Consider the following 18,486-nt stretch of genomic DNA (forward strand, 5'->3'; position numbering starts at 1 on the left):
AGTCTTGCTTTTTTTTTCGTTTTTTCTTTTAAAGTTTTGATACAATATATGCATTTGAACTTGATGCGAGATGGATAATATAATCACGTTGGAACAAATAGATCAAGCTTACTCTGATGGTTTTCTATCTGAATAAATCTGATGTCCAAGAACAATCTACAAAATCATCTTGAATTGTTTATTGTGGTGTACTCCTGGTACAAAAGAAATTTAAACACAATTTATTAAAAAACAAGCTCCAGTAAGGTGGGTTAACAAAGAACATAAGGAACTGTAAGTTTTTCCAGTGATTAGTTTCATAGTAAGCTGTCTGCCCGAGCTGATAATCTCCTGAAGAAATTGCTTGGTGCAGAAGGCAGCTTGCTTCGAAACCTTGGGTGCCTCAAGTAATACAATCCTGCAATCAAAGCAACCACTCTAAAGGGGGTCACATAAAGAACCACAGCTGCACAAAGACTGAACATTATGAAAAGGCTGGTTGCTCTTGGGTCTCTCCAGCTGAGTAGAGACTGAAACCTTTCTCCTTGTGTTGCTATGTCACCCACAACGGTCTGTATCCTCCCTGCCACACTCCTAATCCTGTCATACCTCATTCGAACAATATCGTGTGGTCTTGAGCTCGGAAATGTGTCAAATTCTTCATCAAGCTCATCCGGGTGAACTGCTTCAGCCCATGAAAGCTTGATATCCATATGAGGAGGATGTCTAGGCCTGAATCTATAGTTCCACATTCCAATGAGGAACATGTAGACAAAAAGAGTTGGAAGTATCAACTCCGGGTACCAAATCAGTATCAGAAACAAAATGTGAACGAGGACTGTTGTCATGGAGTTTTTCCAATTGCATACATCACCAAACCATCTGCTCATGGAGAACATGCTGGAAAGCAGTGACATGATTCGAAAGAAGTTGGCTTTGCTCCTTCTCATGCTCCACATGTGTGAATCAACATCTAACATGTACTCTACCACCTCCTTTCTAAGCGGGGGTTCAGCTCTGCCAAGCCTCACTGCTACAATGTTCATTGCTTGGTATCGTAAGTTGTCTACTTGGTTCACTGTGAAAGGATGCAAGTAATGCGTTTTTGGCAGCAAAGGGTGTCCATAAACATAGATCATGTTAGCTAGAGATAGGGTGGTGAACCGAACTGCTAGTTGGAGTTCTCCCATTTTCTTTACTCCATTAGGTTGCAGAACAAGGAGTGGATATGAGTGTGTATACATTCGATGAGCTTCAAGTGTTGACAGTCGAATGCGTACCTTGCCAATTCGTGAATCTCTTGCTGCACTGGCTGCCATAGGTGTTGGTTTCTCAGAGCCACCAAGGTGGCAATTGTCGAAAACTCCCAACGTTATCACGGTGCAGGGATCATAAACTTCCCATGTGTACTGCTCATTCCATTTAGGACTCAGTGTGTCGAGAATTGTTCTGGTGCGAACCCATTTCTGGCCATATTTAGCTACACAATAAGCATCTGTACTTCCTCGGCCATCCTTCATCTTCATTGGAAGAAGCCCTTGTGCACTTAGAATCCCCACTTCCAAAATCCCAACAGGCTGCTTCCACAGCTGCCTTGCAGTTGGCCTTTGATCACTTATGTACATGGTTGATTCATCTAGAACATGGTATCCACCTTCAAGACAGACTCTCAGGTGAATTCTACTCGAAAACTTGAGTTCTTTCCTCCTATCAGCTTCCAAGATACCAAAGCCATACTTCTCAAGGTTGAACCAGCGCGAATGAACTGGCCTGTGGTCAAGCCGCTTCTCAAACATGTCAATGGGCATGCTCATCTTTCCCAGCACTTCATCTTTTGAAGGGTGGACTCGATCTTCAACAGTGACAATCAGATGCTCTTCAAAAGGTTCAGCTGCCACAAATACTAAATCTTCATTCCACAGTGGATTAGCAGTATTGCTTGGGCATATCTTGGTTCTGAGGACTTGGTTTCCAACCTGAGCTTTAACGAAAACTTCTGGGAGGTGGCTTCTGTCATTAGGCAGCACATCTTGAGCTTCAATCACATTCACTCTAAGGTACCACAGCTTTGGTGAGACGTATACCTTGGATCGGATATTGTAAACACCTTCACCATAGACTGTTGCAGCGTCTGAATGCCATGCATCTGGGAATGCTTCATCAGCCTGTGTTCCCATCCAAACTGCAACCATGATTTCACCTCTAACCTTGCCTTCTCCACGGCGGTGCTCAAGTCTGTACCATTGAGGAGCAAGTGGGCTATCCGGTGGAACTCTGGTGGGAATCTCATTCAAGTCGAAAACCACTCTTCCAAGATAATCGTCTCTTCCAATCATCTCTTTGTCTTTGACAAAAACTTCTAGTACAGATGACTGAATGCGGTCTTTTGAGAAAGCAAAGACCTGGTTCCACTCCGGATTTATTTTTCTCTCGAAGTGCCTTGTTCTTCCCTTATAGTTGCCCAGCTTTACTTCCACATAAGGATCACAACTTGCGGTAATGGAGCTGGGAGGGAGATCTTTGGCCTTCACAACTCGAACATAGAGATAAAACATCTGCTCAACAAGGTCATAAGTGCTTGCAAATCTCTCACCACCACTCATCCATCCTCTTCCTCCGTATGCTCCACCATTTGGCCACCTCTCACCAAGCTGAGGGTTGGTGTCCTTGAGGTCGTAGTCTTCTTCGTAGCTATGAGGGGCTTGTGGACGAACTGGCTGCATGGTTATGCTTGCTGCTTTCTGCACTTGATATTTTTGTAGGTGATGGAATGTTACCGCTTCCTTCGTCGCCTTCTTTGGATTTGGAGCGGAGGAAGTACCAATCACAGAAACAGTAGCAACAGCTTTCGGAACAGCAGCGAATACTTTGCTATGAGATAGGACTTTGTGTATGTCTGGTAGTTGATGAGACTTGGAAGGAGGGGCTTCTAGTGTTTGGGGTAGAGGAGATTTTGGTTCAGATTCTAGTGAAATATAGATTTTTAGGCCAATCTCACCCTTGACAGATGAGAAAAACCACTTCTTCTCTAGTTGGAATCTTTGATAAGCTTCCTTGCCTTTTTTAACAGTATTTGAGCAAGGAATTCTTACACTTCCAAGGAAATGTCGGCTAGGAATAGGGACTCTCCTCTCGTTGTACACAGAGACTTCAATGGTTTTGTGATGGAAGTTTTCAGTTTGGTGGATGTCGAAGACAAGTTTCTGGTTCCAAATGGGGTTGAGGTTCTTTGGAACAGTTTTGGTTCGGCTAAGCTGGTTCACAAAATCAACTTCTACAAATGGACTAGCAGACCCCTCTCCGTCTTTGGGCATAAGATCATGAGCATCTACAACTTCTACCACCAGCTTCATCTTGGCTGCTGTGAGAATCTATGAGGAAGTAACACCTCACAAGTGATCCAAAACTAGTTTCAGAAGCAAAGAAGTTGTATAAAGGAAGGAACACAATTTACAAGGATAAAAGAAGAAGAAAGAACTCTTGCACAGTGGTGCTATTGTTATTTTCGGAGAAGCAAGGAATGTCTTGATGAAGAGATGCCTGCCACTTCTTTAAAGATCGAAACCAAAAAATGGAGGGAAGCCTTGAACTTTTTCTAGAGTAGGAAAGTGAACATCTGCCATACCTTAATTCTCAAATTATGATTAGTTTGGTTACCAAGATATCATGAATTTGGTTCCAAAGCTCAATGCAAATTTTAATTTTAGGTTCATCCTTTTGATTTGAATAACCAAACAGGGCATTATCAGCTAGTATCATTAAGGCATCACTGACCTGACAAAGAGAACCTTTAGATATATATAAAGATTATTTTGTGTTTTCAAGCTGTGTTCGTTTTGCTTCTCTTAGGAGCCATATTTTACTTTAAAGCTTACGTTCCTTAATATCTATGAACCATCAGAGATTTGATTATAGAACTGGCAACTATTTTTCATATCACCTACTTTTGCACGTGGACTTCATAGTTCTTTTGCTGGGGAATCCTACCATTCCAATTGTGTTGCTTTTTGTTTCCTGAAGATGAAGATCGATATATCTAAAGCTAGTATTTGTTTGATGCTGCAACTTTCTTCCGGATCGATCACTTGTGATGCATTCCAATTGGAATCCTAATTACCATATTCCCATTTGACCCTTCCCTTTCTGTTTTGACAATGCAGGTCTTGTGCTACAGTAATAGGTGTTTGATCAAGGGCAAACCTGTCAGTTGATTGAACTCTGATTAGTTTGTTCAAGGAACATCCCTTTCTTGGGTAGGCAGTAATCAATCTGTATGTGAACTTTGGAGTAAAGTAGTTAGGAAAAGAAAGGCGCGCATAGTTGGAGGTCATGATTTGCATGCAAAAGCAAATCTGCAGGGCTTGTGTTGTGAGCTATCTCAAAGATGCTTTTCTTTCTGCTTAAATTATACACTAGGTTTCTTCTTTAATCTTGTTTTTAATTGTTGTCTCCCTCATATTTTCCATTGTTGAAACTGTTCAACATCATGTTCAAGCCAGCTCAATTCCTTTCTAAAGTACGTGGTTCAGATTCATTACATATGGTGGGCCGGATTGATGCACTTTCATAGAACTGCATTAATGGGCCACAAAACAAATAAATAAACGAAATTTGTTAACCATATGTTATGCTCTTTGAAGGCCGTTGTGAAGATCATTACTAAGATTTTGCTCTTTTAGACTTTTTAATCTAACACAGCTTTGGGTACATCACTAGAAAGAATGCCCGTCCGTTGCTGTGGTTTTTATTGTTGAAGGAAATCAGCTATTAGTGTGCCTAATCAAACTAGGAGTAGTAATAGGAGAGAAGATTCTAGAATCCCTAATCCTACGCTGATTAGTATTCCTTATAACATTATAATATGTACTTGTAATCCCTATATATAAGGCTCATATTCTCAATAATATGACACACAATTCTCTCTACATTCGCTCTCGAATCTATTTTACTTAAACACGTTATCAGCACGAACCCTAACCCTGAAATAAAAACCAAAAACAGTTACGCTGCTCCTAGCCCGAGCTAGCCCTACCACACCACCGCAGCCCATGCTGCCCTGTGCGCTGCCCCTGTAGCCACATGCCCCTGCGTCGCTGCCTGCTGCTTCGCAGCTCCCACGCACTCCTGCACGCCCGTGCGCTTGCAGTTTTGCGTTAAGCTGCTACTACTCCTGTAGCTTTACTGCATCTCTCGGCCAGCTGCACTTGCAGCCTTCTCGGCCCAACCTCCTACTGCGCCTCTGCTGCCCCTGCAGTCCTGCCGCAAGTCTGTTGCTCCTGCAGCACTACCGCAAGCCTGCAGCCCCTGCAGCCCCACGTTCCAACCATCTGCCACGACCAGGATTGCAAACTAGTTACAATCCTAACTTAGGATTGAACAGCTACTGCAATCCTAGCTCCGGATTGAAGCAGCTTTCGGCCTGCATCCTTGCAACCTTCGGTAGCAACTCAAACCTACTACCACCATCACCACCGAACCATTAAGCCACGACCAAGATTGTAAATAACTTGCAATCCCAGCTTAGGATTGAACAAACACTGCAATCCTAGCTTAGGATCGAACGACATCTTCAATCCCGACTTAGTATCAATCAACATTCTTCCAAGCTTCATAAGTTCAAGATTTCAAGCTTCAAACAAACAAGTAAGTATTTACATTAAAGTTCCCGCTTTCCGAATTTAATTTCTCCTTCTTTTCTTCGGCGACTTACAACCTCCCTTCTTCTACATCCCACCTTTCTTATAACGTGGGTTCGATTCTTGAGAAAGCAGAATCGTGGGGATTCACGCAATTAACGAACTAAGAGCGTTCGTAAAACTTCAGACTAAGAGCGTCAGTAAGCATCGATTTAATGAACTAATAGCGTTCGTGAGCATCGATTTTGACCATTCAAACATCATTGTTTCAGTCTAATCCAAATATTCTTGGAAATCAATTTCTTGGTAGCATTAAGGCTAAGAAATCTTATATTAGTTTTCGTGGAAGCATTGACTCCGAAACTGATACGTTCTTGCTTTCCTTTTTAGGATGTAAGACTTGAACGAGCTCGATTTTACTCCATTGGATTCTACGGGCATGGAATTTTGATGTGGGCTCAAAATGTTGAGCTCCACCTAATTGCCCTTGATTTATTGCCTACAATCCGGGAGTCTTGTTCTAAAAGAACCACTCAAGGCCCTCAAACTGAGATAGATAATACCAGGGCATTTATCCTGAAGCGCCATATGAAGATAGCCCTCCAGTTTGAGTACATGAATGAGGATAACACTAACAACCTTTGGGTTGCGCCACGTGAATGTTTTAGTAACATTCACAATTTTCCGAACTTAGAAGCATGATGGAATAATATCCGCTTCTCTAAACTTTGAAAGAGTTAAGAAATATTGTTCGGAGGCTCTCTACATCATATTATTGATGCATGATTGTGAAAAACACAAAAGAACATATTGATTGAGAAAACCCTAACATGACCATAGGAGTCATGACGTTGAGGGTATAGGGTTGGACACCATGGCACCACTTTCGGCCATGGTTGCACTATTCCAACACCATTGGTCCTAGGGACCATATGTATTGTGTCAATACATCTCAATCAAGAGAGCATCCTCTTCATGGTATTTTATGGAGTACCTGATCAACGGTAATCAAGATATCGAGCTATAAAAGACTTTAAATCTGGCGATGAAGACAACATACCGCAGATCTTTATTTAGAATAGTCTTTATTATTTCCAAGAATTATGTAATAGCAATATGCCTTAGTCAATAAATGACATTTTGTATTAATTCTATCTTATGTGGCGCATCAAATTAAGTATGATGTCTAGAAGAGTAATTGAGATTAGTGGTACTTAAGAGAGCTTCGCTCCACCGACATCTCTCTACTTCCCTGGTCATATTTGATTGGAGTTACCAAATGGATAGAGTGACTACGATTTGTCTAAATTTGATTTTTATGTTGGATTAGATTTTGGTCACGAAACTTTGATGTAATCATTGGCTATTATTAATAAAGCATCGATTTATATTATTCAATGTTGTGGACATATTTTCGAACTTTATTACTACAAAGATATAAGAGCCAATGATTTTCATGCGGAAATGCATTGTGAGAATAGACAAGAGTTCCTTTACATCACCTCTAACGACTACATACATAAAAGAGTCTTAGAGAAACTTATGTGTCGATCTAGTGGGTTGTATGCAACCACTATTAGAATAATTGAATCCAATCACATCATGAGAGATGATTTATGGGATTCTGACACATATAGGCTTTGGCATGACTGTTTGGGACACCCAGGTCTTGATATAATGATCCATATATTAAAGACTTCACACGGACATCCCTTTTTTAGAACGAAAAGTAGTAAATCTCGAATTTCGGATCAAGGAGGAGCACCTGCGCCTCACGGCGCCTTTCCCCTTCAAGTCCGGCTACCACAGGCCGGTGCCTCCATCCCCCTGCGGCTTAAGGGTGGCTTTGACTCCACCTCTGCTCCCCTGACTCCAATCTCTACTTCTAAAGTCAATTGTGACTTTGTGGCTCAACCAAAATCCTCATTGGTTGTTTCTAAAGCCCATCATTCGTTCTGCAAAGCCTGCTCTTTAGCAAAATTAGGATCGAGACCATCCTATGCAAAGGACACTAAGGAAAATATATCATTCTTACAACGAATCCAAGGTGATATTTGTGGACCTATTCAACCACCATGCGGACCATTTAGATATTTTATGGTGTTGGTTGATGCATCGACACGCTAGTCACATGTCATGCTATTGTCCACTAGGAACGCTGCATTTGCTAAACTCCTAGCCTAAATAATTAAGCTAAGGGCTCACCACCCTGATCATCCTATTAAGTCTATAAGGTTAGACAATGTTGGGGAGTTTACATAAAAAACTTTTGATGATTATTGCATGTCCATTGGGATTGAAGTTGAACATCCAGTTCCTCATGTTCACACCTAAAATGGTCTCGCAGAAGCCGCCATTAAAAGACTACAAATGGTCGCTAGGGCATTGGTAATGTGCACCAATCTCCCTATTTCTGCTTAGGGCTATGCAATATTGCATGCAGCTGTGCTTATTCGTCTGAGGCCCACTGCCACTCAACCCTTCTCTGCGTCCAAGATGGTGACTGGGTATGAGCCTAATGTCTCACACTTATGCATCTTTGAGTGTGCAGTTTATGTGCCTATTGCGCCGCCACAACGCACCAAAATTGGTCCTCAATGACGATTAGGCATTTACGTTGGATATGATTCTCCAACGATTGTCCGCTATTTAGAACCCTTGATAGGCGATCTCTTTACCGCTAGATTTGCGGATTGTCACTTCGATGAGCCAGTCTTCCTGTCGTTGGGGGGAGATAAGAATATCAATGTTCAACAGGAACGACAGGAATTGTCGTGGTCTGTCCCCACTCTATCTCATCTTGATCCCCGAACCGTACAGTCCTAAATTGAAGTGCGGAGAATTCTCAATCCTCATAACGTAGCAGAATTGATGCCTGATGCATTTTCTGATATCGCTAAAGTGACGAGATCACATATACCTACTGCAAACGTGCCTGCAAGGATTGATGTCCCTAAAATTAGAGGACATGACGCCACCTCAAGAGTACTTGAGTATGGCGCCAACGTCCCCCCCCTTGGTGACGTTCTGGCTAGGCCTACGACGCCCGCCAGGAAGCGGGGGAGGCCTATAGGTTCGATGGATTCTCACCCAAGAAAGAAAGCGAGTTTGGCAAAAAATAATCCATTAATCATCGATGTAAATAATCCATCTCATGAGAATATTCCGGATTATGGTTATGTCCAAGAGACATCATTGGGGGACGCTCCAATGTTAGAACCAATTCCAGAGAATAGAGAGATCTCTATGAATTACACTAGTGTACATGAGATGATGGATAGAAATTCTATGGAAATTGATGATGCATTTGCATATCATGTTGCAAAAGGAATCATAGAATATGATGATATCGAACCTCGCTCTGTCGAAGAATGTCAACGAAGAGCGGATTGGCCTAAATGGAAAGATGCGATCCAGGCTGAATTGGATTCACTAGCAAAGAGACAGGTATTTGGGCCTATAACGCAGACACCCCCAGATGTAAAACCTGTTGGCCATAAATGGGTCTTTGTTAGAAAGCGTAATGAGAAAAATGAGGTGGTTAGATATAAAGCCCGCCTCGTGGTGCAAGGTTTCTCACAACGCCCTGGAATTGACTACGAGGAGACATATTCTCCCGTAATGGACGTTATAATGTTTCACTACCTTGTCAGTTTGGTAGTTTCTGAAAAACTTGACATGTAGCTTATGGATGTGGTTACAGCTTATCTCTATGGGGATCTAGATTCAGAGATATATATGAAGGTTCCAGATGGACTTCAATTACCCAAATCAAGTGGCTCTAAACTACGGAGCGCGTTTTCAATAAGATTAAAACGCTCACTATATGGATTAAAAAAATCCGGACGGATGTGGTATAACAGTTTAAATGACTACTTGATTGGGAAGGGATATATTAATAATGAAATATGCCCATGCGTGTTCATTAAAAGAACAAGTTCCGGATTTGCAATCGTAGCAGTTTATGTCGATGACATGAACCTAATTGGAACTCTAGGTGAGTTAAAGGAAACTGCTAAATACTTGAAATCCAAATTTGAGATGAAAGATCTTGGGAAGACACGGTTTTGTCTCGGTTTAGAACTCGAGCACTGTAGTGATGGAATTTTGATCCATCAGTCTGCATACACTCAGAAAATCCTAAGGCGCTTTAATGAAGATAAAACAAAGCCTGTGAGTACTCCCATGATTGGTCGTAGTCTTGAGCCCCAAAAAGATCCGTTTTGTCCAAAGGATGAGGACGAAGAACCATTAGAGGCCGAAGTGCCCTATTTAAGTGCAATAGGCGCATTATTGTACTTAGCTCAATGCATAAGACCGGATATCTCATTCGCAGTGAACTTGTTAGCTAGACATAGCTCTGCGCCAACACGCCGCCATTGGACTGGTGTAAAGACAATCTTTCGATACCTAAGAGGTACGATTGATATGGGCCTATTTTATCCCTACAAAGAGAATAGGAATAATGGAAGGATGGGATTGGACCATATTGGATCAAGAACCAACGTCCAAAACTCCATGGTTGGTGAGATTGCCGCCACCACCACCAAGGGTGGCTAACCTCATCCTACTCCCCTCCATCAAAACGACAATGATGTTTTGATGGGTTTTACTGATGCAGAGTACCTCTCTGACCCTCACAAAGGTCTCTCCCAAACAAGTTATGTCTTTACCATGGGAAGCACTGCGATATCTTGGAGGTCTACAAAACAAACCCTTGTTGCTACTTCCTCAAATCAAGCAGAGATTATTGCTCTACATGAAGCTATGCGTGAATGCATATGGCTAAGGTCTGTAATTGGACATATTCAAGGAAGTTTTGGTTTGAAGTCTACCACGGATGAACCTACATGCATTTATGAGGATAATGCAGCTTGTATTGAACAAATGAAGTTTGGTTTCATCAAGGGCGACAACACCAAGCATATATCGCCTAAGTTCTTCTATAATCAGCAACAACAATCACTTCTAAAGATTGAAGTGAATCAAATCCGATCAGAGGATAATGTAGCAGACTTATTCACTAAGTCGTTACGTAAATCCACCTTTGAGAAACATGTAAAGAGCATCGGATTGAGAAAGTTATCCGAACTCCCATGATTGTAGCAATCAGGGGGAGATATAGACATCAGGGGGAGTTATGATGTCTACATGTTTGATCTCGAAGAGTAGAGGACGTGTTGTACTCTTTTTCTCCTCCTCGAGCGTGTTTTTGTCCCACTGGGTTTTTCACTCGAGCAAGGTTTTTAACGAGGCAACGGATGAAGCGTCACCACCAAGTTTGAGCGGCACAAGGGGGAGTGTTGAAGGAAATCAACTATTAGTGTGCCTAATCAAACTAGGAGTAGTAATAGGAGAGAAGATTCTAGAATTCCTAATCATACGCGGATTAGTATTCCTTATAACATTAGAATATGTACTTGTAATCCCTATATATAAGGCTCCTATTTTCAATAATATGACACACAATTCTCTCTACATTCGCTCTCGAATCTATTTTACTTAAACATTTATTTATTTATTTATTTATTTTGTAACTCAAATTTATATATATTACAAATAACATATAATTAAATATTGTTGTGAAAGACCTTATTGTTTAAGGAAAATATGATTTGAAGATCTAGAGAGAATTGATGGGAGAATTGTAGTAGTATTATTGATAATGTGAGCCATATATATAGGGATTTACAGAGTACACAAAAGGTAATAGAATCCGAACATAATTAAGAAAGGGTAAAATCTTTATATGGTACCTGAACTATCACGAAATGCACTTTTTGATACATACAAATTTTTAGGGAGTCTATTGGTACCTGTATTATCCTCCGTTAGCCATTTTAGTACTTCCGTCAATTATTCCGTTAAAGTGTGGATAAAATCGAAAAACACCTATTTTTCATATTTCTTTTACAAATTTTTTATTAAAATAAATTAGACTAGGTTAAAAGAAAGATCTAGAATTGAATTTAGTGAATATCTAGATTTACCTACCATCTGTATTGATTAATCCTATTAATTGTTCAAGAAAAAAGTTATCTCCAAATTAGTATATATTAAATTTTCATAAAATAAAAAAAACTAAACAAAAATAAAAGTACTTAAATTAATTGACCCAAGTGTCCCCATAACAGTGAAGAATAAATTGGGTATTATTTATCTTTTTTTTATGTGTCAAAATATTTTTTTAATTATAGATATTCAATATATTAAATTCTACAATTCTAATTATGAATGAAAAGACTATTTTACCCTTACTATTTTACTCACATGAGTACCACATGACCACCACATAGGCATTTTTAATGGAATAATGGACGGAGGTACTATAAGGGCTAACGGAGGGATAGTACAAGTACCACTGGACTCCCTGAAAATTTGTAGGTATCAAAAAGTGCATTTCGTGATAGTTCGAGTACTATATGAGGATCTTACCCATTAAGAAATCTAGAACATTTTCCTATTACAACTCTAAGACTAAACCCTAGTTTGAAGAGGCACACATGATGTCGACTTCCTTCAACACTCCCCCTTGTGCCGCTCAAACTTGGTGATGACGCTTTGATCGTTGCCTCACTAAAAACCTTGCCAGGTAACAAAAACCCTGTGGGACAAAAATAACCCTGGTCGAAGGATAAAAAGACCACAGCACGTCCTTCACTCCTCGAGATCGAACATGTAGACATCATACCTCCCCCTGATGTCAATATCTCCCCCTGATTGCTACAATCATGGGAGTTCGGATAACTTTCTCAATCCGATGCTCTTCACATATTTCTCGAAGGTGGATTTAGGTAATGACTTAGTAAAGAAGTCCGCTACATTATCCTCAGATCGGATTTGATTCACTTCAATATTTAGAAGTGCTTGTTGTTGCTGATTGTAAAAGAACTTAGGCGATATATGTTTTGTGTTGTCGCCCTTGATGAAACCTAATTTCATTTGCTCAATACAAGCAGCATTATCTTCATAAATGCACGTAGGTTCATCTGTGGTAGACTTCAACCCACAAGTTCCTCGAATATGTCTAATTACAGACCTTAGCCATATGCATTCTCGCACGGCTTCATGTAGAGCAATAATCTCTGCATGATTTGAGGAAGTAGCAACAAGGGTTCGCTTTGTAGACCTCCAAAACATCGCAGTGCTTCCTATGGTAAAGACATAACCCTTTTGGGAGCGACCTTTATGAGGGTTAGAGAGATACCCTACATCAGCAAAATCCATCAAAACATCATTATCATTTTGATGTAAGGGAGGAGGATGGGTGGCCGGCGGCTTTACAGATCACGGCTTCTTGGACGGTGCCACTTGGGCTAATGAGATCCGTTCTCATTCTTCCAACATTCTTTTCTCTCTGCAGGGATAGAATAAGCCTATATCTATTGTACATTTTAAGTAACGAAAGATTGTCTTCATACCAGTCCAATGGCGTTGCGTTGGCGCAGAGCTACATCTAGGCAACAAGTTCATAAAAAATGAGGTGTCCTGTCTTGTATTGTGTTAAGTACAATAATGCACCTATTGCACTTAGGTAAGACACTTCTGCCAATTAACACATCTTTGTCATCATCCCTAGGACGAAAAGTATCCCTCTTAGGATCAAGACTACGGATGACCATAGGAGTGCATCTTTGACTTTATCAAAATGCAAAGCATTTATTGACATGGTATACAAGTTCTAAATCTAGACAAAACTGTGTTCTCCCAAGGTCATTTATCTCAAACTCGGATTTCAGGTGTTCAGCAGTTTCCCTTAACCCTCAAGTGTTCCAATTATGTTTATCAACATCAACCATGACAATTGCAAATCCAGAACTTGTCATGAAAACGCAGGGGCATAGTTCATCATATCCCTTCCCAATCAAGTAGTCACTTTAGTGAGCGTTTCACCCTCATTGCAAATGGGCTTCGTGGTCAAGAGCCACTTGATTTGGGTAAATGAAGTCCACAAGAACCTTCATTATATTCCGTGTCTAGATCCCCATAGAGATACGTAGTGACCACATTCATAAGCTACATGTTCAATTATTTGGAAACTACCAAACTGACAAGGTAGTGGAGTGCAATGACATCCATTACGAGAGAATATGTCTTCTCGTAGTCGATTCCGGGGCGTTTTGTGAGAAGCCTTGCGCCATAAGGCGAGATTATCATCTCTTTTTCTCATCACGCTATCTAACGAAGACCTATTAATGTCAACAGGTTTTATGTTAGGAGGTGTTGGCATCTTAGGCTCGGAATCCTTCCTCTTCGTTATTGAATCCAATTCAACCTGGATCACATCTTTCCATTTAGGCCAATTTTCTCTACGTTGGCATTATTCAATGGAGTAAGGTTCGATGTCATCGGTCTCAATAATTTCACGTCCTCATGTACATTAGTGTAGTTCGTAGAGATATCTATATTCTCAAGAATTGGTTCTAACATTGAGGCGTCCCCCAAAGATGTCTCTTGGACATAACCACAATCCAGAATATTCTCATGAGACGGATTTTAAGTATCAATGATCAATGGATCAATGGATCAAGTTGTGCCAAACTCGCTCTCTTCCTAGGGCGAGAATCCATCGAACCTATGGGTCTCCTATGCTCTCTAGCGGAACCCATGGCCTATGACGCCATTATGCCACCTGTGGGGTCACCATACCACCATCCATGGTGGTGGTGCCGTACCCATCTCCTCTAGGTGGCACCATGTCCTCTTGTGGGGACATCAATCCTTGCAGACATGTTTGCAGCAGTTATATGTGATCTCATCACTTTTAGGGGATCAAGATGAGACATAGTGGGGACAGACCACGACAATTCCTGTCGTTCCTGTTGAATGTTGACGTTCTAATCTCCCCCTAACGACGGAAAGACTATCTCATCAAAGTGACAATCCGCAAATCCAACGAAAAAAGAGATCGCCTGTCAAGGGTTCTACATAGCGGACTTATAGTTGGAGGCTCATGTCCAACACAAATATATATATGAATTCGTTGCAATGACTCATGTTGATGCGCTGTGGCGGTGCAATTGGCACATGAACCGCACACTCAAATATGCATAAGTACAAGATATTAGAATCGAACCCAGTCACTAGCTGTAACGCAAATAAAAGTTGAGTGGTTGCTATGAGTCGTAGACGAATTAGCATAGCTACATACGATATTGCATAACCCAAGCGGAAATATTGGTGCGCATTACCAATATCTGGGCTACCATCGTAGTTGTTTAATGGTGGCTTTTTTATGAGACCAATTGGGTGTGTACATGAGAATATGATACTTAATATCAATACCCAATGATATGCAATAGTCATCAAAAATTTTCAATGTAAACTCTGTAGCATTTTCAAGTCGAATTGACTGAACGGGATGATCCGGGTAGTGAGCCCGTAGCCATATGATTTGGGCTAGGAGTTCATCTTTAGCAGCATTACAAGTGGACGATAGTGCGACACGTGACCAATGTGTCTGCATATCAACCAACAGCATAAAACATCTAAGCAGTCCGCAAGTTGGTTGAGTTGATCCACAGAATCCCCTTGGATTCTTTGTAAGAATGAAATTATTTCTTTAGTTTCCTTTGCATAGGATGGTTGTGATCCTTAAAAAAACAGGCTTTATAGAACGAAAGATTGGCCTTATAATCAACCAATGAAGGTTTTGGTTGAGCCACAATGTCACAATTTACTTTGATAAGTAGAGAGAGGAGCCAAGCCTCCATACATGACGTCAAAGCCATGATTTTCCTGCAGGGGGATCACGGCGCCGGTGTTGGCCGGCCGGTGGTGCATGGCGGCGGCTCCCCCAGGAGCGGCGCCGGTGCAATGCTCTCTTTGAATCGACTTTTGATTCTTACTTCTCTTCTTTCTAAAGAAGATATGTCCGTATGAAGTCTTTAGTATCACGGATCATCATATCATGACCTGGGTGTCCCAAACGGTCATACCAAAGCCTATATGTGTCAAAATCCCATAAGTCATCTCTCATGACATGGTTGGATTCAATAACTCGAATAGTGGTTGCATACAACCCACTAGAGCGATACAAAAGTTTCTCTAATACTCGTTTATGTCTGTAGTCATTAGAGGTGATGCAAAGGAACTCTTGTCCATTCTCACAATGTGTTTCCACATGAAAACCATTGGCTCTTATATCTTTCAAATAATAAAGTTCGAATTAAGGTATGTCCAGGACATTAAGTAAAAGAATCGACATTTTATTAATAGCCAATTATTACATCAAAGTTTCTTTAACCAAAGTCTAATCCAAAATAAAATCAAACTTAGACAGATTGTAGTCACTCAATCCGTTCGGTTACACTAATCAAATATGACTAGGAAAGTAGGAAGAGATGTTGGTAGAGCGAGGCTCTCTTAAGTACCACTAATCTCAATTACTTTCCTAGACATCATACTTAATTAGGTGAGCCTAGAAAGAAAGAGTTAATACAAAATGTCATTACTGCCATTACATAATTCTTGGAAATAAAAGACTATAATAAAAATCTGAGGCATTTTTTTTTCTTCATTGCCAGATTTAAAGTCTTCTTGAACTCGATGTCATGATCGCCATGAGGCGGCTACCTCTTTAGGTACATTGCAAACTCAGGTCCATTGATTAGACGTTCCATATCAGAAATAGACACCATGAAGAGAATTCTCCCTTGATTGAGGCGCATTGGCGCAATGTGCATGGTCCTTAGGACCAGAGGCGTTGGAAAATTATGACCATGGCCAACGTTGGCTCTATGGTTTCCAACCCTTCGTCCCTCAAAGTCACGGCTCCTACGGTGGCGTGATTGTCACCTTTGGCGACTACCTTTATGAGCATTTCGATCATATGGATCATGACGTCTATGGCGACTTTTTCTAGCCATGGGACGATGCTCTGGATAGCTATCTCGAAGCCTATCAATTTCTCTTCTCACAAGCTCGTTGCCTTGCCTTTCAGCAATTTTTATAGCTTCAATAAACTGTTGAAAGCTTGTGATCCGTCTTGCATTTATATGAGTCCGAAATAAATCACAGAACCTCATAGCATAGACAGGGAAGGTATTGAGGGTTTTCTCAATCAATTGTTCTTCTGTGATCGTCTTGCCACAGAAGCGCATCATTCCTATGATGCAAAGAGCTTCCGAATAAAATTGTATGACTGTATCAAAGTCAGAGAAGCGAAGATCATTCCATTCTGCTTCTAAATTCGGAGGCATAGAGTCACTAACGTTGCCATAACATTCACGAAGCGCTTGCCATAGCTTTATAGCGCTATCCTCATTCATGAACTCAAACCTGAGGTCCCTATCCATGTGATGCATCATTAGGGCAAGTATACCCTAGAATTTTCGATCTCAGTTTGAGGGTCTAGAGCAGTTCCTTTATGACAAAGCTCTTGGATTATATGCAATAAGTCACGGGCAATAAGGTGGAGCTCAACATCCTGAGCCCACATTAGGTATCTTTTGCCTGCATAATCCAATGGAATAAAATCGAGTACGTTCAAGTTTGACATCTTGAAAAAGGGTGAAATAAGAACGAATTATTTTTGGAGCTAAACTTCCACAAAAACGAATAATAATAAGATTTCCGAGCTATTCTACCAAGAAATCGATTTCCAAGAATATTTGGATTTAGATCGAAACATTGATGTTTAATATAGTCACAATTTGATGCTTGCGGACGCTCTTAGTCCGAATATTATGAACACTCTTAGTTCGAATATTATGAACACTCTTAGTTCATTGATTACAAACGTTCTTAGTTCGTTTAGCGTGAATCCCCACAATTCCGCTTATTAAATAATCGAACCCATGTTCTTATATTGAAAATCCTGCAGCAAATAAAGAAATTTAAAAGACAAGAAAGCAGGAACTTTAATCACAAAAACTTACTTGTTGAAATTCCGAGCAAATTCACTTCTGAACAGCACCTACTTCGAATGGTGTATAGGTCTCAAAACGACTCCAATAGGGCTGAAAGTTGAAGGTCAGATAGAAGAGAAAGAGACAAACAACTTTTATGAAGAAAGGATTTTGATCAAAGATCCCGAACTAGATGTTTCGAGGCATACCGACAGACTGATATGCACAGGCACGAGAGGAAAGGTGAGAGGAGGAGGATGCAACGTGCGTGCGGCGGTGCTGCAAGGGCAAAAGGTGGCACACAGGTGCCCAGGGATTGCAGGGGCAGCGTACGGTATGGCTAGCTAGGGATAGGAGTTTGCGGTAGTTGGTATTGGCCGAAACAGGAAAATCAGGGCAAAAAGTCATTTCTGCCTGTTTTTCTGCATGAGGATCAATTGGTGTGACGGCCGGTTCAGGGACTTCTGAATAGGTTCTTGGCCTTCCACTTCCGGTTCCTGAATCCTAGGACAGAGATGGTGCTGCTGACAAAATTTGGTGGCAATTGGGTGTTCGGAAGGTGGTGAACCGGTGGAGAGATCGCAGCGGACGGTTTGGGGCTTTCGGCGGCCGGTTCGGTAAGTTTTTGGCCAGTTTTGATTGTGTTGCTGCCAGTTCCGGACTCCGTAGGTCTGGGGCTACTAGTTGGAAGGCGGAGGCAATTAGGGTTTAAGGGTTTCGACTTGTTTTAGGTTTTGGTTATTTTTTTCAGGGTTAGAGCTCGTGCTGATAACGTGTTTAAGGAAAATATGATTTGCAGAGAGAATTGTAGTAGTATTATTGATAATAGGAGCCCTATATATAGGGATTTACAGAGTACACGAAAGGTAATAGAATCTGAACATAATTAGGAAATCTAGAACCTTCTCCTATTACAACTGTAAGACTAAACCCTAGTTTGAAGAGGCACACATGATGTCAACTTCCTTCAACACTTATTCCAAAAAAATTTGTTAAAATCAATACATGGGAGTTTGTTCACT

General features: G+C 40.9%; 1 protein-coding gene across 1 annotated transcript; it reads right to left on the reverse strand.

The window, feature by feature from the left end:
• Window positions 1-100: 100 nt before the first annotated feature.
• LOC112188806 (FT-interacting protein 1) lies at window positions 101-3,420 on the reverse strand. The gene has a single exon (XM_024328016.2). The coding sequence runs from the start codon at window positions 3,330-3,332 to the stop codon at window positions 297-299; it is 3,036 nt and encodes a 1,011-aa protein (XP_024183784.1). The 5' UTR covers window positions 3,333-3,420; the 3' UTR covers window positions 101-296.
• Between the last annotated feature and the right edge of the window lie 15,066 nt (window positions 3,421-18,486).

The sequence above is a fragment of the Rosa chinensis genome, chromosome 1, assembly GCF_002994745.2.
Source record: "Rosa chinensis cultivar Old Blush chromosome 1, RchiOBHm-V2, whole genome shotgun sequence".
Taxonomy (NCBI): Eukaryota; Viridiplantae; Streptophyta; class Magnoliopsida; order Rosales; family Rosaceae; genus Rosa; species Rosa chinensis.